The following is a 21,577-nucleotide window of genomic DNA, read 5'->3' on the forward strand; positions in this document are numbered from 1 at the left end:
GAGATTGGAGGGAGAGTTACCCATCAGTTACCCTACCCACAGGTGTAGAAATAGAGATCAGAGAGGGTGAGGGTTTTCCCTCAGGGGCCACACAGGAATGGACTAGAGAAAGTTACTTATAACAGTAAAAAATTAAGGCCATTTTTCTCCATCTGCCGCAACAGGAACACTGCCTAGAGCTTATAAGCTGAAATGGGGGAGGGGTGTGTGTGGACAGGATTGTTGGCTGCAAAATACCAAATGAAAACTGCAAAATCAAAATCCACTACCATTTAATTGTGTCTATAAAACGTAACAGTCTTCCAGCTAGCCAACTGCAATTTGGCTCAGCTGGAGTTGAGCACGTATTATACTTAATGTGGGGTGTGGGTTTGCTTTAATACATCTGCAATGATGGAGGGTGGGGTGCAGCCTTGGAAAGCAAGAGGACCCAGCCTAGGTCTAAAAATAGTTCTGCCCACCTCTCAGCTTCTGTCTTCACAGCCTCTCCAGGAGTTGGAAAGAGAATTTCTTCTCCGCAATGAATGGAAGGGAAATTTGAGGTGGGAGAGGGTGAGGGGTGACTGTGGCAGCTGTGGGAGCATTTGCTGACTGCCTATTGTACTTGGCTCTCCTGGAGTCATCATCCCAACCCCCTGAGGCAGGGCTGTCACCCCCATCTCACAGATGAAGAAACTGAGCCTCGCCGGGGTGGAGTCTCTCGTCCCACATCACTGTGGTAGGAAGAGGCAGTGCCGGGGTCTGGGGCCAGGGATGGCTGCTGTGAGAACCCAGGCCTACCCCGTAGTCTTTTTTTTTTTTTTATGCGGTACGTGGGCCTCTCACTCTTGTGCCCTCTCCCGTTGCGGAGCACAGGCTCCGGACGCTCAGGCTCAGCGGCCATGGCTCACGGTCCCAGCCGCTCCGCGGCACGTGGGATCCTCCCGGACCGGGGCACGAACCCGTGTCCCCTGCATCGGCAGGCGGACTCTCAACCACTGCGCCACCAGGGAAGTCCCTACCCCGTAGTCTTGCTTCACATCTCGTTAGGGGAGAGAGGAGGGTAAGACAGAGGGAGAACTAACTGATAACAAACAAGCTGGGAGAAGTAGGGATCCTCACTTGAGTTCTGCAGATGAGGAAATTGAGTTGGCTCAGATCTGGGAAGTCATCGGACCTACGTCACACAGCAAGTAAGTGCCACAGTGGGATTCTGAGGACCCTGGGGTCCTGGCAGCCTAAGAGGCTGGCAGAAGGCAGTGGAGGGAAGGGTCGCCAGAGAGGTAAAGTCCCAGAGGAGCTCTGAGGGTTGTGGTACCTGCCCAGGGCTGACTTCCCTTTCCTGGGCCTTGAATCCCACAGGCCCCAACCTGCCTTCCCCACCCTCCTGCCTGCCCCTTCGGCTGGCAGCAGCCCCACCTGTGTGACGTCCCAGTCCCCCCACCCCGCTGCTTGGAATGATGAAGGGAGGGGCCAGAAGGGGCCAGGGTCCCACCTGGGCTCGGGCTGTGGGGAGGGAGGGGCTGGGAGATGAGGATGGAGAGGGATTTAGACACAGAAGTGGAGGGAGGGAGAGAAAGAGACAGGGATGGAGGCAGGCAGAGACAGAGACACAAAGAAAGATATAAAGCATTAGAGGAGATGTGCAGAGAGACACTGGGAGAGAAGAACAGAGTTAGACAAAGAGAAAAAGGCCCAGAGATACATAGGAACAGAAAGAAAAATGACACACACACACATACACACCAAGAAGTATAGAAATGTGGGAGAGGTAAAGAGAGACAGGGAAGGATGCAGACAGACGGACGGACACAGAGGTGTGGGGAAACAGAGAAGCAGAGAGAAGAGGCGTTTGGGGAGGTGACAGTGACAGGTGGGCAGCACCTCCAAGGCCCAGGGCTGGCCTGGGGAGGGCTCCTACACACCCCGCCCCCAGGGCAGTAAGGCAGGGTTGGGAAGCCCAGTCATCCTGGGCCTGCGGGGGAGGGGGTGTGTGGTGAGGGGGCACCCCTGCCTGCTCGCCTTCCTGGTGCCTCCCGCTCCGAGACCCGGCCTGTCGCGTCTGCCACCACTGCCAGGCCCCCAGAGCTCCAGCCCCAGAGCCCGTGAGTCCAGAAGGGGAGGGAGGGCTCCCCTCCAGGCACCTGCCCTGCCGAGTGTGCCAGGCCTCTGCCCCAGCATCATTTCTCCTTCTGCTCTGTACTCCTTGGGGTGGGGGGATTGTGTCTCTCTGCCTTGATCTGCATCTCCAGCAGCTGCCTCCCAACCTCAGTGTCCTGCAACCCCACCTTCGGTCACTGAGTCCAACCCTCCAGCCCCACTCCCGCTGGCCAGGGCAGCTAAGGACACTGGCCCTTCCAGTGATCAGCCCTTCTCTGCCTCACTGTTCTTCAAAGGGGCAGGGGTTCAGCAGGGTGGGGGCCAGAATGATGTCCCAGGCTGAGCCCCCTACTGTACCCCAGGTAGCCTTCAAAGGGCTCATATCACCCTGGCGTGGTTACTGAATGGAGCCTGGTTCCCTTTAGCCTCCCACCCCAAGTTGCTGGGCCCCAGGTCTCACGTGGGCAATGCCTTCCCAGCAACTTGGGTATGAGAGGCTCTAACTGGGATTAGGCCCCTGCAAGGCCACCCTCCATACCAAAGATTTATTTTAAAAGTTTGGAGGTTGGGATGCTGTGTAGCCAAGGGATTCCTCACACCTGGTTGTTTCTCCCTGGGGGGAGCCGGAGCAGGCATGGGGGAGAGAGAGGGCGTGAACCAGCCCTAAATCTCCCCATGGAGTGATTTGGCCCCTTGTCCCTCCTTGTTCCCAGAAGAACCTGGGGCCTGCCCTGCCCCCCTCCAGGCCGTGATGATTCTGCGATTAATCATGTTTGCTCTGGTGACAGGTACGGTGGAGATGGGGATGGGCAGGGGTCTCCCTCTCAAATCTCTAGGATTCCCAACCCTCTATGTCTAGACGATGACGGGGCTGATATTAAAAATATAGAACAACCATAGGGCATCTGAATGGACATATGAGCCACAACAAGGTCCTGGATGCCCCTTGCCTTCTAAAGGTGTAATCTCTTTAGAGCTAGAATGGGGAGAGGTCCAAGAGGGTCCCAGAGGAGGGACCGGGGCAGCTGGGGTGGTGTGGGAGACATTCAAAGAGCTCAGGAAAGTGGCTACTGACCGACGGGTGTGGAAGGATTTCGATCATTTAATACCCAGCCTGTCCATTCAGTGCGTCCCCACAGGACACCAGGCTATGGTCCTCCCCCCGCCGCCCCATTTCTGGGAGTCGTCTCATGGCCGAGCCACCTCTTTTGCCCTCACCCTCTCTAGGACATGTAGGGGGAGAGACCAGGATCAATAAAGGATACGAGTGCTCTCCTCATTCCCAGCCGCCCTGGCAGGCGGCTTTGTTCCAGAAGACACAGCTGCTCTGTGCAGCAACCCTCATCGCCCTCCAATGTCTACTGACAGCAGCCCACTGCCACAAGCCATGAGTGCGGGGGGCAGGGGCGGGGCTGGGAGGGGGCTGGAGATGGAGAGGTGGATAGAGAAGGGCTGGGGGATGGGGAGAATGTGTATGGGGTGGGGAAAGTGGGGTCAGAGATGGGCACTGATGATGGGATTGGGTTGGGATTGAAGATGGAAGGATGAATGATGTTGGAACTGGCACGGTGTTGGGAGTGGGGTTGGATGCTGGGCTGGCGATAAGGTTTTGTTGGGAGACGGGGATGAGTTTGGAAGTGGAGCTATGTTTCTACATTCTCTTCATCTCGCCCCTTCCCCCCCCCCCCCCCCACAATGTCACTCTCCATTTCCTGTCTCTCCTTCCCCTTCCGTCTCTGACCACCATCTCTCTCACTTCAACTGATATGTAGCTCATCTGGGAGAACACAACCTCCAGTGACGGGATGGCTGTGAGTGCACCCAAGCAGCCACTGAGTCCTTCCCCCACCCAGACTTCAACAGTAGCCTGCCCAACAAAGCCCACCGCGATGACATCACGCTGCCAAGTACGGTGGCCCCGGCCTTCGTCATCTGGGCCGTGCGACCCACAGGGTGTCATCACACTGTGTCACTGCTGGCACCCGCTGCCTCATTTCCGACTGGGGCACCACGTCCAGCCCCCAGCGTAGGGGCTCCAGAGAGGAGCATGATGGGGTGTGGGGTGGGGGAAGGTGTTTATGATTGTGGAAGGAAATAGGGAACCAGAGGAACCTTTCAAAGATGAGATTCATAGTGATACAAGAGGGTGCTACCTGGAGGTGTCAATAGTGGGATAAGTTGAAAGGAAGAGTGGAAAAGTAAGGGCTGGGGAGGGCGGAGACAGAAGTTTGGGCCTTGGATTGAGGCAGACATGATGTGCACTTTCAGGTCCACAGGTAGGTCCTTAGGCAAGTCTCTGAACCTTGGTTTTCTTCTCTATAAATTGAGAATAATCACATCCACCTACTAGAGCTGGATTAGACATAATGTTTATAGAGCAACTGGCGTAAAGAATTCTACTTGATAGTGTTACTGTTGCTATGGTTACAAGCAGAGAGGCGGGTTGACTGCAAGCGAGAAGGACAGGAACTGGATTCAGAGCAAGGTCCCTGGTTCTCTGCTGGGTTCAGAGCAAGCCCTGCAGTGTGGGGAAGGGGAACAAAGGGATCTAATTTTCTGTACCCCCTCATGTCATTTCTACAGTGCACCTTCCCCATACCTGGCGATGTGCCAACATCACCGTCTTCGAGCACAAGGAGTGTGAGGACGCCTACCCTGGGAACATCGCAGACACCATGGGATGTGCCAGCATTCGAGAAGAGGGCAAGGACTCCTGCCAGGTCAGAGGGCAGGGCTTGGGTCTCCAATCACATTTCCATTCCCGTCTCCAACCTCAACCGTGTCTTCATCTACATCCACAATCTCATCCCCAACCTCAACGCCACTTCCCCCTGCAACCCCAAATCCATCTCCACTCCCAGGTCCCATTTCTAACATAAACACAATTCCCAGCTCCATCCCCAGTCCCACCCCTATTTCCAACCCTAACCATCCCCAAATCAATTTTCGACCCTAACCCCATCTTTGTTCTCACCCATAACTCTAACCTCATCCTCAATCCCATCGCCAACCCCATTTCAACCTCCACCTCACTTTCAACACAATTCCCCCCTCCTCCCTAACACCATGTCCAACCCTTTCCCCTCTCCCGAGGCCTCCCCTCCTCTCTGACTGGTTCTCTTCCTCCCCATCTCCAGGGTGATTCTGGGGGCCCACTGCTCTATAATGGGTCTCTTCAAGGCATCGTCTCCTGGGGCCACGATCCATGTGCCGTCAGCAGAAAGCCCAGGGTTTACACAAAGGTCTGCAAATATGTGGACCGGATCCAGAAGACTATAGAGAACAATTAGCCAGGACCAGCTCATCACGGCCCAATCACCTGATCCCTACTTGGTACCTGTTCATTCTGTTAATAATGAAGCCTGAGCCAAGACCCCTTTATATACTTTTCTGGGGGACTTCTTGACTATGAGAGATGCTGTACCTTAATAATTAATTTGGAGTTTGGAGTTAGGAGACCTGGGTTCTCCTCCTGCCTCATACTAACTTGTGACTCTGGGAGTGAAAATAGTTGTTTGGTTCACTGTTGTACCTCCAGTCTCAAACACAATTCCTGGCACACACCAAGGTTTCAGTAAATATTTACTAAACAAATGAATCTTTTGAATGCTTACTATGTGTCAGACCCTGGTCCAAGGGCTTTTAAGTGTATCAACTGACGTAATCTTCACAAAACCCTACAAGGTTGGTGCTATTATTATTATACCCATTTTGCAGCTGAGGAAACTGAGGCACAGAGAAACGAAGTCACCCGTTCACGATCACAGAGCCAGCAAGTAGAAGAGCAAGGAATCTGAAGCAAGGTGGTTTCTTAACTGACAAGCAATACTACCTCGATGAAGGCTCCCTTCCTTGGGACTTCCCTGGTGGCGCAGTGGTTAAGAATCTGTCTGCCAATGCAGGGGGTATGGGTTCAAGCCTGGGTTCGAGCCCTGGTGTAATGAAGACCCAATGCAGCCAAAAATAAATAATTTTTTTTTAAAAAAGACTCCTCTCCTTATCTGTAAAATCGCGCATGCAAAATACGATAGTACACAAAGTCAGTCAGCCTGCACACAGCTAAGACCCAATAAAAGGGAGCTATCATTGTTTTCTTTCCAACCTCTGCAATAGGTAATAGGTAGTTCATCAAGACCTGAGCAGGTCAGTACAGTAGCCACTAACCATACATGGCTATTTAAATTAAAAGTGCCTAAAATCAGAAATGCAATTCTTCATCTAGAGGGGTGGTATAGGGAGGGTGGGAGGGAGACGCAAGAGGGGATGGACACGGGGATATATGTATATGTATAGCCGATTCACTTTGTTATACAGTAGAAACTAACACACCATTGCAAAGTAACTAAACTCCAATAACGACGTTAAAAATATATTAAAAAAATTTTTAATCAGAAAAAATAAATGTAATTCCTCAGTTGCACTCACCACATATCAAAAGCTCTATAGCCACATGTGGCTGGTGGCTACCGCGTTGGATAGCGCAAACGGAGCATTTCCATCACGGCGGAAAGTTCAACCGAACGGCACTGTGCTGTACAACCTCCAGAGTTAACTGACTCCTCGCTGGAGAAGATGCTTCACAAATAGTCCAGAACTCGGGGTCTCTTCTGATGTTCTGCTCACCTTGCAGGGGAGGTGGTGGGCATGAGCAGTTAAGAGCCCAGAGCTGGAACTGGGCCTCTGGGTTGTTAAATGGACTTGCTGTGTGACCTCCTGTCAGTCACTGCCCTCTCTGAGCCTCCCATTCCTCACCTGAAATGAGGGAGCTGGCTGAAGTGACACTGATGCCCCTTGTAGCTTTTGGCCTCCTGTGATTCACGGGCCTGTGTGTTCCCTGGAGACATGAAGAGGGCAGGAAGTATGTGAAGTGACCACACATGGGCTAGTTGCTGGGACACACGACGCTGCTCTGGCCGTGGATGAGGGCTCAAGCACAGAGCATCCCTCTGGGTCTGCATCTTCCTCTTCCCTCTCTGTGTTTTCTTTCCCTTCTTTGTGTGCATCTCTTGTTCCTACTCTTTCCTTCGATCTATCTTATCTCTCTGCCTCCCTCTTTCAGGGTCAGCATTCTGGCTTTTCTCATTATGCCACTCTAGGTGTGCACATCCCTGTTTATTTATTTTCCTCTCTCTCGCTTACAATCATCGGTCTCCGACACTATCCCCGCGACCCCCACGGCCCCTGGCAATGTGGCACCCTCTTTCCCCATCTGCGAAGACTTCTTGGAACAGGGACCTGGGGAATCTCCATGAAATCCATCTCTAAAAAGGGTGTTTCGGGCACTGGGAGAAGCCTGTATTCCCGGGCCCCTCCCAGAGCAGGAATCTGGGGCCCAGGTTGGGTGCCAGCCTCACCCAGGGTGTAATTAGGGAGAGGGAAAGGGAGGAGGTAAATCCCTGGGGGGAGGGTGGGGAAAAGGGCTCTTCGGGGTTAAAAGGGAGGGCCTGAAAGGGGTCCCTGGGCAGAGGATTCCGGTGGCCCACACGGCAGGACTGAGGCACTTCCCCTCCACGACTCCCAGGTGAGCGGCATGCACCTCACCTTGGTTGGGGTGGGTCGCGAGAGCACAGGTGGGGACTCTCACAGGTGGGGTAGCGGGCAGGAGACTTGTTCCAGCCTTAGTTTCCTTATCTACGGGACGCACTTCGGAGCCTCGAATCCCCAGCCCACCTGTGAAGGCAGGCGAAACCCGAAGCGCTGAGAGGCTGGCAGCCGGGACAGCCCCGGCCAGGAGAGCGCTCCCCTCGGTCGTAGGGAGAGCAGGACGCCAGAGCGGCGTCATTAGGGTATTTGCGCCCATTACGCCTGTTCAGGCCCCGATCGCCCGTCTGCCCACCCCTGCGTTGGTCGGCCGCAAGTTAAACGGGTCCCGCGGGCTGGGGTGGCCCAGGATGGGCGGACGGGCGTGGCAGGCTGGGGTCTCTGACCCGGCAAGTGTTTTGAACCGTCCCCCGCCCACCCCCAGCCCCCAGCCTAGGTCCTGGCCATGAGACCCTCACACCTCCACCTCTCCGCCGCCTCCGGCCCTTGGGGCCTCGAGAACCTTCTGCTGGCGCTACTGATGGCGCAACTCTGGGGTGAGGCCGGGGACAGGGCTCGGCGGGAGGCGCCGGACACCGGGGGCGATGGCAGAGTGGGCTCTTATCACCAAGCCCCGCACACTGCTCCTCCCCTTGGGACCCCAGCGCTCACCCACAGATCCGGAGAAGTCCCGCCCCAAGTCAGACCCGCCCCTCTTCTAGCTCCGCCCTAGGTATCCCGCCCCCTTCACTCTTCCGAGATCCGTACTCCCCCTTTCTCCTCGCCGCGTCCTTTCCCCGCCCCTTCTTACTTCGCCCGATTTTACCCCAAGTCTTGTCTTAAGAGCCCGCTGCCCTCACCCCTTCTTCCGGCGAGTTGCGTTATTCCCGCCACTACTTTCACCCACCAGGAGCTGCTTTCTATCCCCGCCCCTTTCCGCCCCGCCCACCTTAGCCCCGCCCCTTCTGCCCCGCCTTGTTGCGTTCCTGACCTCTTCGAGCTCTCTGCAGCGTCCCTGCTCCTCCAGACGCAACCTGTTAGGTCTCCTTACTCCATTCTTAACCCCGCCTCCTTGCCCTTTCACGCCGTTCTTCTCCGCCCACTTCCATTCAGTTCCTTCAGGATCCCCAGTTTCCACATACACTCTCGGGTTCAGGCTGTGCCCGCCCGAAGCCCCGTCCCATGGCCCCACTCGGATCCCACACCCAGTGCTTGCCCTGCTGTCCTGCCTGCTCTGATCTCCACCTCCTTCCTTTCTCCAGTCGCGGAGGCTCTGCTGCTCCCCGGAAACGACACGCACCCGCGCTCCGTGGCCTCCGGCGCCCCTTGCCCTTACAGGTCGCAGCCCTGGCAGGTGTCCCTCTTCAATGGCTTCTGGTTCCACTGCGCCGGCGTCCTGGTGGACAGGAGTTGGGTGCTCACGGCTGCGCACTGCGGGAACAATAAGTAGGGAGAGCTGCTTAGGGACGCTACAGAGGGGCTGTGGAGGCAGGCCCCGGGGAGAGGGCGGGAAGGGCTGGGGTACTTGAGGGTATGGAACTAACAGCTCGATGTGGGGTCGGTCCTGGAGGGCTTCCTGTAGGAGGAGAGGTGGGCTTGTGCTGTGGCCACGAGGGGGCAGTGTGGTCTTTCTCAGAGTTTCTGGGCCCATCCAGAGCCACTGAGCAGCTGATTCTGCTAGGGTTCCATTTAGGTGTAGATAGTTGTTTGCAGCAGACAGAAGCCAGGATCTGGTGTGGTTAGGACTTCAGAACTGAAAGAAATTGTTCATCTCATGAGTCCCCACTGAGGGAGGAAGAAAAGGGTAGGTTTACCAAGGTAGACCCTCTGCCTTCAATTCCTGCAGAACTTAGGGACCCAAACACCTGATCGTGGTTCCCCATGTCCCCCCAGATCAGGTCTCCAGCTCCCTTCTCCCCTACCCACTCCTCCCTCAGACCCAGGAGTCCCAGCCCCCAGGCCCCTCCCCTGCCAGGACCCAAGTGTCTATCCCCACCCCACTGCCTGTACCCTCCTTCCCAGGGACTCAGGCTTCAGTCTCAGTCCCAGTGAAGGCTTTGCATCCATAAGACTCTTCCCTCCCCAGGCCTCTGTGGGCTCGAGTTGGGGATGACCACCTGCTGCTTCCCCAGGGAGAGCAGATCCGCAGGACGTCTCTTCCTATTATCCACCCCAAGTACAAGGGCTCGGGCCCCAACCTGCCCAGGCGAACAGATGAGCATGACCTCATGCTGCTGCATCTGGCCTGGCCCGTTGTGCTGGGGCCTCAAGTCCGTCCTCTACGCCTGCCCTATCGCTGTGCCCAGCCCGGAGACCAGTGCCAGGTCGCCGGCTGGGGCACCACAGTCTCCCGAAGAGGCAAGAGCTGGGGACCCTGGGGCCTGTATCTTGGGGAAGGAGGACGAGGGGCCTGGACTCCTGGGCCTGAGGGAGGGGCATTTGGGAGCCTGAGGCCTGAGTTGGGAACAGTCTGGGTATCTGGGCTCCTGGATCCCGGAGGACTGGGGGCCGGACCCCAGGATTACCTGATGTTTTCTCCCATCAGTGAAGTACAACAGGCGCCTGAGTTGCTCCCGTGTCTCTATCCTGAGCCCTGAAGAGTGTGACACCTTCTATCCTGGCGTGGTCACCAACAACATGATATGTGCAGGACTCAGCAAGGGTCAGGACCCCTGCCTGGTAGGAACTGGCCAGAGAGGGTCTCTGACTCATGGGAGCAGCAAAGGGAGGTTATGGGAAAACAGACATCCCCAACCCCATAGCCACTCCCAGCCCAATTTCATCCCCACGTCCAGCATTATCCCATCCCTACCCCAGCATCAACCCCATGTCCAACTCTACCTCCTTGGGTCCACCTTCTCATGCCCAACCCTGTCCCCAAGTCTACTTTCAAGCCAATCCCCAGCCCTAACCCCCTTCCCACCCCATGCTCAAGCCTTGCCTAAGCCCCTACCTCAGCCCTATCTCTAGATCCAGCTCCATCCCTCACCTACCAAGAACTACAATCCCAGCTCCATCGACTCTCCATTCTCATCCCCCACCCAATGCCCCCAAACCCCAAGTCCAACTCCATCACAACCCCACCCCACCCCCAACCCCAACCCAGCTCCAACCCTACCCAACACCTCCCTTCCCCATCGCTACCCCAGCCCCCAAGTGGCAGCCTTTCCACTGGTGTATTTATTTGATCTCTCCTTCCTCCCACCCCCAGAGTGACTCAGGTGGCCCTCTGGTCTGTGACGAGACCCTTCAGGGCATCCTTTCATGGGGCGTTTACCCCTGCGGCTCTGCTCAGCATCCAGCTGTCTACACTGAGATCTGCAAATACCGCGACTGGATAGAGAAAACCATCGGCTCCAAGTGACACAAAGGCCCTGCAACTGCTTCGCCATCTGCCCTCTTCCTCCTTCCTCCCCTCCTTCCCCCGCAGAAAGCTGGACTCTCCCCCTGCCCCACTCAAACTTCTGTCGCCCATCCACACCCATTAACATCTCTTGTCTTCCCTCATGCCTCCTGCCCACTGCTGCTCTCTGCCCGCGTTGAAGCCAAGATGCAGAACATGGTGGCGAAGTTTTGTTCGTGAGAAACGAGGAAGCCGGTGGTCACTAGTCTCTGAGAGAAGTTATCAATCACCCAACCTGGCTTCCTCCACCGCTCCCTGATGTGTGACCTTGGGCAAGCCAAGCATCTTCTCTGAGCCTCAGTTTCCTCACCTGGAAAATGGGAACAATGAAGTGTGTACCTCATAAACGTGTTATGAAGAGACTATAACGTGTGTAGATTGTTATGGTAATTGTCATGCAAAGTACTAACACAGTGGGTAGTGAGTTCTGATTCAATGGCAACAGGTCCTGGTGGGAATGTGTGGATTTTGTGTCCTGGGGAGAAAAGCACAGGGGTACCCTACCATCCCAACCCCCCATACCATCCCCATCCCCATCCCTCAGGGCTGACGGGAGAATTACATTCCTCACCCTCCTGTCAAGTTCCATGAAGCACCTCTTAACCACTTCCTTCTTCCCTCCCACTGTTTCCCATGTCTGAGTCTACCCAACACCTGTTCCTCCCGTCCCAGGAGGAACTGGGCTGTCTCTGAGTCATCTGGTACCTTCTGTGCCTTCCTGGGGCCACTGGAACACAAGGAACCTCACCCTGCATCCATCTCAGCCTCTAAGACCAGAGGACCTCACCCCACTTCAGTTGCTAAGGTTATGCAAAGAAGCCCTCTGAAATTTAGAGGAAATTTTTTGGTTTCTTGGTTAGATCCGTCCATGGCCATCCCCTCACCTACTACCGGCTCCAATTCCAGCTCTACCACGTCTCCATTCTCATTCCCTGATCCAACACCCAGACACCCTAAGTCCAACTCCATCCCCACCCCCATCCCAAATTGGCTTTGAAATTTTGTCCTGAAAATTGGGAGGAGGGCTTCTTTCCTGTCCCTGAAACTGTCCCTGTGTAAATATTCCCATGCTAGGGGCTATTATACACAAAATCCAGGCAAAGCTAACAGAAGTTTCAGTGTCTCCACTTAGCCCAGACTTTGGAGTGGTAACATAAGCAGAACACAGGCACAGTAGAAATTTTCCATCCAGCGCAGGTTGTTTTGTCCGCTTGCACACCCCTTCCCCCCCCCTTTTTTTTTTGGCGAGACTTGTGGGATTTTAGTTCCCCGACCAGGGATCAAACCCCGGGCCCTTGGCAGTGAGAGCACGGAGTCCTAACTACTTCCCTGTTTCCCCTCTCAGACACCAATTTATTTATTTATTTATTTTAAAATACAGTATTTCAGTTTCATTTTATTTTTTTTATTTTTAAATATTTAAATATTTATTTATGGCTGTGTTGGGTCTTCAGTTGCTGTGAGCAGGGGGTGCTCTTCGTTGCACGGGCTTCTCATTCCAGTGGCTTCTCTTGTTGCGGAGCACGGGCTCTAGGCGTGCGGGCTTCAGTAGTTGTGGCTCGTGGGCTCAGTAGTTGTGGCACGTAGGCTTTAGAGTGCAGGCTCAGTAGTTGTGGCGCACGGGCGTAGTTGCTCTGTGGCATGTGGGATCTTCCCAGACCAAGGCTCAAACCCATGTCCCCTGCACTGGCAGGTGGATTCTTAACCATTGGGCCACCAGGGAAGCCCACACCAATTTATTGAGCACCTGTTGTATGGCAGTCCCGGTGCTGGGCGCTGGGAACACAGTGGTGACCGCAAGGTCCCTGCCCCACAGAGCCCACAGGAGATCGGGGCACAGGCTTTGAGCAGAGACTACACAGCTCTCTTCCACTGACCATCCCCCCACTCCTATTAGCACACCCAGGAAACATCAGTCAGGCTTATCAGCTGAGTTCATTATGCAAGAATCAGAAGCGAAGTAGGTGGGAACTCAAAAACTCGATTCATTTTTAAAGGTAATTCACCCATTCCTTTAGTCACATCATAAATGTTTACTGAGCCATGTCCTATGCCAGGTCTTAGAGATGAATCAGAGTGAGCCCTACCTTCAAGAAGCTGCTAGTCAGATCAGGAAGCCTTACATTCTTGTCATTTGGGTCTCCATTTAAAGGTCACTTCTTCAAGGAGGCCTTCCAGGATTGCCCTGGCTAAAGGGGTGTCCCCCTGTACTCCTCCTCCCTGGCCACTAATCCATTGCTCTGTTTATTTCTTTTGCAGCACATGTTATAGCAAAAATGATCTCATTTATCTGTTTACTCCATAATGGTCTGTCCCCTACTTCCCCTCACCCAGTCAATGTGGGCAGGGACTCTGATTTATTCACTGTGGTTTTCTAAGCACCTGGTCTGATGCTTGACACACAGAAGGCATTTAACACATTTTTGAATTAACAAATAACACAAATTGTCAGTGCTGTAACAGAAGGAGGCATAGGGTGCCCCAAGAGGGCCTAAGGACTCCTCCTGAAGGAATCGGGGAAGGCTTCTCAGGTGAGGGGATATATGCATGGGGTTTTAAAGGATCAGTAGGAGTTCACCAGGAAGAAAACATATTTCTGTAACTCACTGTGTGACTTGAGCAAAAAACTTGAATGCTCTCTCTACCACAGTTATCCCCACTATGAAATAGAGATTGGTTAGACTCTTGTGAGAATTAAATGAGAAAGCATACATGAAATGTTTAGCCAACTGCCTGGCACAGAGTAAACAGTCAATAAAGTTAGCAATCAAAATGTTCTATAGGGCTTCCCTGGTGGCGCAGTGGTTGAGAGTCCGCCTGCCGATGCAGGGGACATGGGTTCGTGCCCCGGTCTGGGAAGATCCCACATGCCGTGGAGCGGCTAGGCCTATGAGCCATGGCCACTGAGCCTGCGCGTCTGGAGCCTGTGCTCTGCAACGGGAGAGGCCACAACAGTGAGAGTCCCATGTATCTCAAAAAAAAAAAAAAAAAAAGTTCTATAAAGCAGTTAGTATGGCACTTAGCACATAGTGGGTATTTAGTCCCTGGTCTCGAGGACTTCTCAGTCTGCAGAGGGTATAAGGCAACTGCAGCCATGGATAATATGTATTATGATGGTGGCAGTGCAGGGCTCTATAGGTGAGGGACAAACATATTTATTGAATGCCTACCACAGTTGTAAGTGCTTCATATGTGTTAATTCACATAATCCTCCCACAACCCCAGTTATTATTGCTACTTAATAGATGGAGCAACTGAGAGAGGTCCAGTGACTTGCCCAAGGTCACACACTTAATAATTACCAGCATTGAGGTTTGGACCCACATGGTCCAGTTCCACAGTCCATGCTCCAAACCACTAAATCATGGTGAGTTGTACACATTCAAGGGGAGCCCAGACCCAGCCTGATAACCAGGCTTACAGCAACAGAAAGTGGAAGAAGCGTGGAAGTGCCCAGGCTGGAAAAGATGGACTCTGCCTGGAGAAATCAGAGAAGGCTTCCTGGAGGAAGGGGCATTTAGGTTGGATCTTGAAGAATGAGTTGGAGTTCACTGGAAAAAGAAAGATGTGGAGAAAGACATTCACTCATTCAACTAACATGTCCTGACACCCGCCCCCACCCCCCGCCCCCATGATCCCAGCCCTGAACAGGATGAGGTGAGGGACACAGAGATGAGTCAGATCTGGGCTTGGCCCTCCAAGGGCTGCCCATCTGGTGAGAAGGAGGGATGGGGGGAGAGGCAGGAAAGATGAGGTGATGGGAAGGACAGTGGAGGGGAGGAGATGGGTGGAAAAAAACAAGACCATGTTCTCAGGACTTAGCCAAGATATGGTGGCATTAAGAGAATGGGAAAAGTGCTTAGTTCCACCTAGGTTGGGCACCTGGATCCTTGGAGTGGTGAGGATTTGAAAAAGGAAGTAGGTTATGACAAGAATGAGTTAACCCAGCTGGAACCATGCTAGGAGGGGCCTCTGTCCTCACGGAAAGGGGCCCAAACCCCCAGTGCAGGGAGGGTTCTGGGGTGGGTACACATGTGCAGCTCTCTTTGTAGTCTCTGCCACTCCAGACAGTGTTTCTGTCTCTCTTTCCTTATCTCATCCTGCATCCTTCAATGTCTTTATCTCTCTGTTTTGTTTTGTTTTTCTTTCTCCCTCTTTCCCTGCCTCCCCCCATCCTGCCTTCTTGCTTGCCTTTTTGCTCTGAGTCCTGACTCTTTCTCCCACTCCTTGCCTGATTTCTGGGAGGTCCTTCTATGTAAACCTCTAGCCTGCCCAGTGCCTTGGTCCCAGCCCACTGCAGCTACGTTCAAGATAAACTTGCTTCCACCCCAGGACTCCACTTTAGGGATCTTCCTCCTTTCCCTCTTCCTCCTCCAGGCCACAGAATATCCCGTATGTAGATGCTGTAACCAGAAGTCAGGGTTACTTTGGGCTCCTCCCTCTGGTGGACCCCAGAAGGACTATACAACCCAGAGCCCCTCCTCCATTTAGCGGGATTCCCTGATGCTGCAGGCCACCAGCTCATCCTGACAAGTGGTCTCTCTGTGCTGTCTTCCTTCCCAAGGCCCCCAGGGAGGAGGCTTCCCCCTCCCCCTGGAGTACTTCCCAGCCCAGATTAATCACCGGGGCGGCCCCAGGGAGGAGGAATATAGTATGATTTACCGTAAAGAAGCACGGACTTGGAGAGCAGGCTCGAGGACCAAAGCACCCTGGAGGTCATGAGGCTGGGATTCATCTGTGCTCTGCTTTCTCTCCTGGAAGGTGAAGTTCCTGCCGTCCTGCCATCATGCTGCCCCTCCATGGCCCCTCGGCGCCCCTCTACCATGCTCTTTGTCGCCCAGGCGCCCACTCCTGCCCTCTAGGCATCCCATAGGCATCCCAGCATCTGTCCCCAGCCCGCCCAACCTGGCTCTTCACCAACCCTTCTGCCTCTCACCCCCACCCCAGGGCAAAGCTGGGCAGACACCCGAGCCATCGGGGGCAAGGAATGCCGCCCCAACTCGCAGCCCTGGCAGGTCGGGCTCTTCTTCCTCACCCGACTCTTCTGCGGGGCGACCCTCATCAGTGACCGCTGGCTGCTGACAGCTGCCCACTGCCGCAAGCCGTGAGTGACCTGGGCGGGCCACTCTGGTGCGGGGGCTGGAGGTCAGGAAAGGGAGAGAGGGCAGGGAGCCTCGTAGAGGAGGGAGGGAGCTGTGGGCAGGAAGAGCTGAGCCTCCATTTCTGTTCCCCAAAGTTCAACTCTTTAGAATGACAAAATGCCCACTCTCCAAATTCTAGCGTCCAAAAGAATCTGTTGCTAAGAGTGTAAGATTTGCAACGTAGACTCTTAGAAGCCTAGACTCTGACCCAGAAAAATCCAGAGTTGTAGAATCCTAAAATCTTGGATCCAGGAGCTGTTACATTAGCTTCACTAAATTGTAGAATCCTGGATTCAGAGACTGGTAGACTCTGAGAAGCCTGGAGCAGCGCTGTCCAAAGGAAATATAGCCCCAATCACAGAGGAAAGTTTTAAGTTTTCTAGTAGACACATTAAAAAAGGTAAAAAAGAAACGAGTAAAATTAATTTTAATAATAGATTTAACTTGCCATCTCAAAATATTATTTCAACATGTAATCATCAATTTTTAAATATTTATGAATGACACAGTTTCGTCTTTTTTTTTTTACACTAAGCCTTGGAAATCAGACATGTATTTTACAAGTATGGCATAGCTCAGTTTGGACTAGCCACATTTCAAGTGCTCAAGAGTTGTGCTGGATAGCGCAACCCTAGAATCTTAGATTCAAACTGTTCTAGCTAGGTTCACTGAGCACAGAAGCTCATAGTCTTAGAATCTCTGAATTACAGTACCCTAGAATACTGTGATCCGTAGAATTCTAGAATCTTGAACCAAGAGAATTCTAGAAGCTTATATTCATACATGTCTAGAATCTGGTGGATTTAGTATCCCAGCATGCTATCATTCAAGATTTCTAAAATCCCCAAAGTTTTAACCAAGAGAATTCAAGAGTTTCAAACTATTCGAATCCTAATCCTTACATTTCTAAAATCAAAGATTTCTAGAATTCTAGAATGATGAAATGCTTGCCTTATTATCCCAGGATATTAGAATTCTAGGTTCTTTGTTTCCTAGATTTCATTCAGATAATTTAAAAATCCTAGACATTTACTTATTTAATTTTGGCTGAGCCAGGTCTTGGTTGAGGTATGCGGGATCTTCGTTGCACCATGAGGGATCTTTTTTTTTTTTTTTTAGTTGCAGCATGCAAACTCTTAGCTGTGGCATGCACGTGGGATCTAGTTCCCTGACCAGGGATCAAACCTGGGACCCCTGCACCGTGAGCATGGCGTCTTAGCCACTGGACCATCAGGGAAGTCCCCCAAATCCTAGACTTTTTGATCCAGAGAAATCGAAAACATTAGAATCTCGAATTCATAAGATTCTAGAACTTGAGCCTCATAGAATTCTGAAATCATGGATTTCTAAGGTGTTAGAATCTTAGAATTCTAGAATCTTAGATTCTGGGCATTCTAACAGAATTCTGGAATCTACTTGATGCAGAAATCCTTTTTATATTATCTGGGGAAAGGAGCCATCCCTCCTGTTTGAAGTTCTTCCCTCTAGGAATGAAGCACAGAGGCTATGCAGGATGCTGTGTGAGAATTTCCCATCATGCATCACTCCTTGCTGGAGCCTCTTTTAGCTCAGGCCTGTACATCAGGCTAGGAAAACAATGTTCAGGTTTCAGCCCCAAAGACAAAGAAAGGGAGAGGCAGAAATATGGAGGTACAAGAGATTCAGGAACAGGGACAAGTTGGGGCTGGGAGGTGGGGTTGGGACTGGTTTCCCAGACACAGAACCAAGGCAACAAGGTGACAGAGAGGGAAAAGGTAGAAATAACACCTCATACTCCTCAAACCCTGAGTTCTCAGTCATTAGTCTCGTCCCTAATGTCAGAGTCAGAGTCTGGGGGATGGACATATAGACCCCTTGAGGGTCCCCAGCTATCCAGGGCATGAACCCGGAGCAGAACAAGTGGAGTTGGACTGGGACTGCAGTGAGAGGGCTTGAGGCCAGACCTCAGGAAGAAAGGCATTGAGAGATGAGGGATTCGGCAGACAGGGAAAGCCTGAGCCTACAGATGACCCCCAACGTGAGGATTTTCCACATCCCACCCCTTCCATACACACACACCAAAACACAGAAAGCCACTCCCTATGGAAACCACCAGACCTGTGAGGGCAGGGGCGGGGGTCTGTGTTTGGGTGGTAGGTGGAGCCTCCACCTGTCTCCATGGTTCCAGGGGACTCAGGTCACCACTAAGGCTCCAGGTGGGGCAGAGAGGAAGGTGGTTTACTTGACATGGGGCTAGGAAGAGGTGTGAGCTTTTGGGGAGAGGTACAAAGTTAGAGGCAGACAAAGAGCTGGAGTAGGAAGCAGGGGCCCAGAGAGGGTGTGTGGCTTGTGGAGAGTCACACAGCATCCCGGTGGACAGAAGAGAGAGGACAGGGGCTGAGAAGACACCTCACCTTATCCCACCTTGACCTCTGGGACCTGTCCAACAGGTTTCTGTGGGTCCGACTCGGGGAGCACCACCTCTGGAAATGGGAGGGTACGGAGCAGCTGTTCCGGGCCACAGACTTCTTCCCTCATCCTGGGTTCAACCAGGACCTCAGTGCCCACGACCACAATGATGACATCATGCTGATTCGTCTGCCCAGGAAGGCATTACTGGGACCTGCCGTGCAGCCCCTCAAACTCAGCCGGACCTGCGTCTCCCCAGGCACCCAGTGCCTAATCTCAGGCTGGGGGGCCACATCCAGTCCTAAGGGTACAGCCTTGTCCACCACACACACCCTATGTTTCATGCCAGGGCTCTGAATCCCCTCTCTTTTTCTGTCTCTGCTTTTTCATCTCTATGTTCTATCTATCTATCCATATATTTCATCAGATCTAAATGCTATAAATTATAAGATGCATCATTATTCTCCAACCCGCTAAAAACGAGAAAAGGAAAAAAGGTCCCATCTATCCTTGTATGACATCATTTACTGGAAGGCACATCGTGATTTCAGAGATGTTTAAATGTGAAAATATATGCATCTTAGGATTGAAATAAGGTCTACGTCACTCAGAATCACAAATCAGCAAATCCGTTAGTCAAACTTGGCCTCCCACGGCAGTACTGGTTTTCAAAATGTCTTGAAAAAAAAAAAGAAAACCCTTAGTTTGCTGCTGCCAACATTTAAAACCTGAGAGATTTTACATCAAAGCCAAGTTTCCGGATTCGCTTGAAAAATTCAAGACTGGCAATGCTGGGTTCATATTTCTAAAATAATGACCATTGTTGGGCAGAATCAGTGGAGGCTGCCCCCTTCAAACAAGATACAGGTTCTGTGGTCCACTGCAGTTCACCCCCAAGGGCTGCTGTTTCCCTACAAGGCCCCCTCCCCCCACTTTCCCTCTATTTCTATCTAGTCTCTCTAAATCTGTAGCTCTGTCTCTGTCAGTGACCATCTCCCTATAAATGTCTCCTCCCCTTTATCTCACTGCTTTCTCCCTGGATATCTCTGGGTCTGTTTCTCCCTATTTCTTCATTTCCTCCTCTGAGAATCTCTTTCCCCTTAAGAGGTCTCTATCTCCTGCCAAGGTCCCTCTTTTTCTCTGGGTGAGTTATATACGTATCTCTCCTTGTCTCTTGACTCTCTGCGTCTCTCTCTCTCTCTTTGGCCCTCTCCCCATCGTATCCATCTGTTTCTCTTCCATGCTGTCATTCTGTTGCTTTGTCACTTTCTCTTGTTTTTGTCTTGGAGTCTTATGCTGTGGCTCTGTGGGTCCATCTTAGGGAAGTGGGGGGGGGGTGCTGAGTGTGATGGAAACAGCTGTTGATCTTTTATGGACCTCCTTCCCCAACAGTGCAGTACCCACTCACGCTACAGTGTGCCACCATTAGCATCCTGGAGCCCAAAGTCTGCCAACGGGCATATCCAGGCCACATCTTCTACCGCATGCTCTGTGCCGGCCTTTGGGAGGGCGGCCGGGGCCCCTGCCAGGTGAGACCTCCTCTGGGAAGGAGAGGGATGGGTATCCTACGGGGATTCCAGGGTCCTGGGGGAGAAGGGAGTTGGGGCCCCAGACTTCCTGGATCAGAGCAAGGAAGGAGCTGGGAAACCTGGGTCGTGGGAGGGGGTGGGACCAGGGCCAGGATTCCTGGATCTAAAGGAGGAGGGGACTGGGGGTTGGACTCTATGTCCTGGGGAAAGAGCTGTCCACAATGCTAGGTCCTAGGGGGAGGTGGGGGCTATGAGCTTTTACTCCTGGGTCTGAGGGAGGAGGGACTGGAGACCTGGACTCCTGGGTATTGTAGGAGGAGGGAAGTGGGAGCTTCCTGAGAGGGAGAAAGTGCCTTGTGTCATGTCCTGAGTAGACTGGCCTAACAGTTTCTCTGCTCTTCTTCTGCGCACAGGGTGACTCTGGGGGCCCCCTGGTTTGCAATGGGGCCCTGGCGGGTGTGGTGTCTGGGGGCTCAGAGCCCTGCTCCAGACCCCAGCACCCTGCTGTCTATACTAGTGTGTGCCACTACCTGGACTGGATTCGAAAAACCATGGAGGACAACTGAGACCTCGCATCTTAGAGGAAAGGAGGGTGGGCGCAGGGTGGGAGGGTTTGCAAGACTCCAGCCTCAATGGTCTCCGCCTTTGGCTTCGGCTGGTCTGGAGACGCCTTCTGGGTATTCAAGTTCCCAGCTTCTGGATATTCAGACCCTGGCCCCCGCGAACTATAGAGCCGCGCCCCCTTGAGAGGAGAGACACCTTCGCCCCTCTTGGCCCCATATCTATGACGTCACCAGAACTGCCACAGCCCCCATGGAACGGCATCACCTTTGGCTCTACCGCAGTAAAGACATCCACTGAATAGCTCCTCCCTTCCGAGCTTTGGCCAATGAGATTTCCCCTCTGGACGCTACCCCTTGTGGCCACGCCTCCTTCGTCATAGATCCAGCCTCGTGACTTCACGGGAGGGTAGCTTCCCCCACGTGGAACTCAGGCAGTGTATCTCTGGCCAGCTCTGGCCCGTTCTAGGCGTGTCCAGGGTTTGAACCCGTTCTAGGAGTGTCCAGGGTTTGAATCCTGGCGGGGGCCTGACCGGGAGACGTTGGGAGAGATTCTCTGTCCCCTCCGATCCAAGGGACAGAGAATTTTACATTAAACGTGACGAGCCGCGCCTTCCTACTGCCTGTTTTGTGAGCTAAAGGATGGGGAACGGGTGGGTGGTGGAGGGCGGAGAGGGAACCACCACCGCGTTGCAATTCCCCATAAGCCCCGAGTAGGTCCTGCCTAGGTCTGTCTCCGTCAGCCCTATTGCAGCAAGGCTCCTGGGTTCTGCTTGGGCTGGTCCCATCGCCCCCAGGGGAAGGGGAAACCAGGTCACGGCGCCTCCCAAACCTGCCTTTCCGGAATCTGCCAATCCGCCCTCAGAAGTCAGGACCAAGAAGACTGGCTTGTCTTCCATTCCAGGTTACTGACAGGCCCCTCCTCCCACAAAAACCCAGGCTCCAAATTACTCCTTC

At 53.1% G+C, this 21,577-nt stretch overlaps 3 protein-coding genes across 3 annotated transcripts; all 3 read left to right on the top strand.

The window, feature by feature from the left end:
• The first annotated feature begins 2,830 nt into the window (after window positions 1-2,830).
• Window positions 2,831-5,369, top strand: KLK11 (kallikrein related peptidase 11). The gene is given in 6 exon segments (XM_065898443.1): window positions 2,831-2,867; window positions 3,307-3,466; window positions 3,841-4,025; window positions 4,028-4,105; window positions 4,663-4,799; window positions 5,217-5,369. Coding segments are annotated over 6 exon segments (750 nt in total).
• A 2,696-nt stretch (window positions 5,370-8,065) lies between these two features.
• LOC136140667 (kallikrein-10-like) lies at window positions 8,066-10,963 on the top strand. Its single transcript, XM_065898839.1, has 5 exons — window positions 8,066-8,156; window positions 8,862-9,045; window positions 9,686-9,957; window positions 10,145-10,278; window positions 10,811-10,963. The coding sequence occupies exons 1-5, from the start codon at window positions 8,066-8,068 to the stop codon at window positions 10,961-10,963; spliced, it is 834 nt and encodes a 277-aa protein (XP_065754911.1).
• A 4,757-nt stretch (window positions 10,964-15,720) lies between these two features.
• Window positions 15,721-20,626, top strand: LOC136141557 (kallikrein-9-like). The gene is made up of 5 exons (XM_065899758.1): window positions 15,721-15,763; window positions 15,950-16,106; window positions 18,573-18,838; window positions 19,924-20,060; window positions 20,474-20,626. Exons 1-5 carry the CDS (start codon window positions 15,721-15,723, stop codon window positions 20,624-20,626), a joined length of 756 nt encoding a protein of 251 aa, XP_065755830.1.
• Window positions 20,627-21,577: the final 951 nt, after the last annotated feature.

This window comes from Phocoena phocoena, chromosome 20, assembly GCF_963924675.1.
Source record: "Phocoena phocoena chromosome 20, mPhoPho1.1, whole genome shotgun sequence".
NCBI classification, from domain to species: Eukaryota; Metazoa; Chordata; class Mammalia; order Artiodactyla; family Phocoenidae; genus Phocoena; species Phocoena phocoena.

What these genes read in the sequence shown, in the direction of transcription:
- LOC136140667 (XM_065898839.1), top strand. Translation starts at nt 8,066, where the DNA reads ATGAGACCCTCACACCTCCACCTCTCCGCCGCCTCCGGCCCTTGGGGC. An exon ending in ACTGATGGCGCAACTCTGGG is followed by an intron (nt 8,157 to 8,861) that starts GTGAGGCCGGGG and finishes TCCTTTCTCCAG; the next exon opens with TCGCGGAGGCTCTGCTGCTC. An exon ending in AGGGTCAGGACCCCTGCCTG is followed by an intron (nt 10,279 to 10,810) that starts GTAGGAACTGGC and finishes TCCCACCCCCAG; the next exon opens with AGTGACTCAGGTGGCCCTCT.
- LOC136141557 (XM_065899758.1), top strand. Translation starts at nt 15,721, where the DNA reads ATGAGGCTGGGATTCATCTGTGCTCTGCTTTCTCTCCTGGAAG. An exon ending in TCTGCTTTCTCTCCTGGAAG is followed by an intron (nt 15,764 to 15,949) that starts GTGAAGTTCCTG and finishes CCCCCACCCCAG; the next exon opens with GGCAAAGCTGGGCAGACACC. An exon ending in GCGGCCGGGGCCCCTGCCAG is followed by an intron (nt 20,061 to 20,473) that starts GTGAGACCTCCT and finishes TTCTGCGCACAG; the next exon opens with GGTGACTCTGGGGGCCCCCT.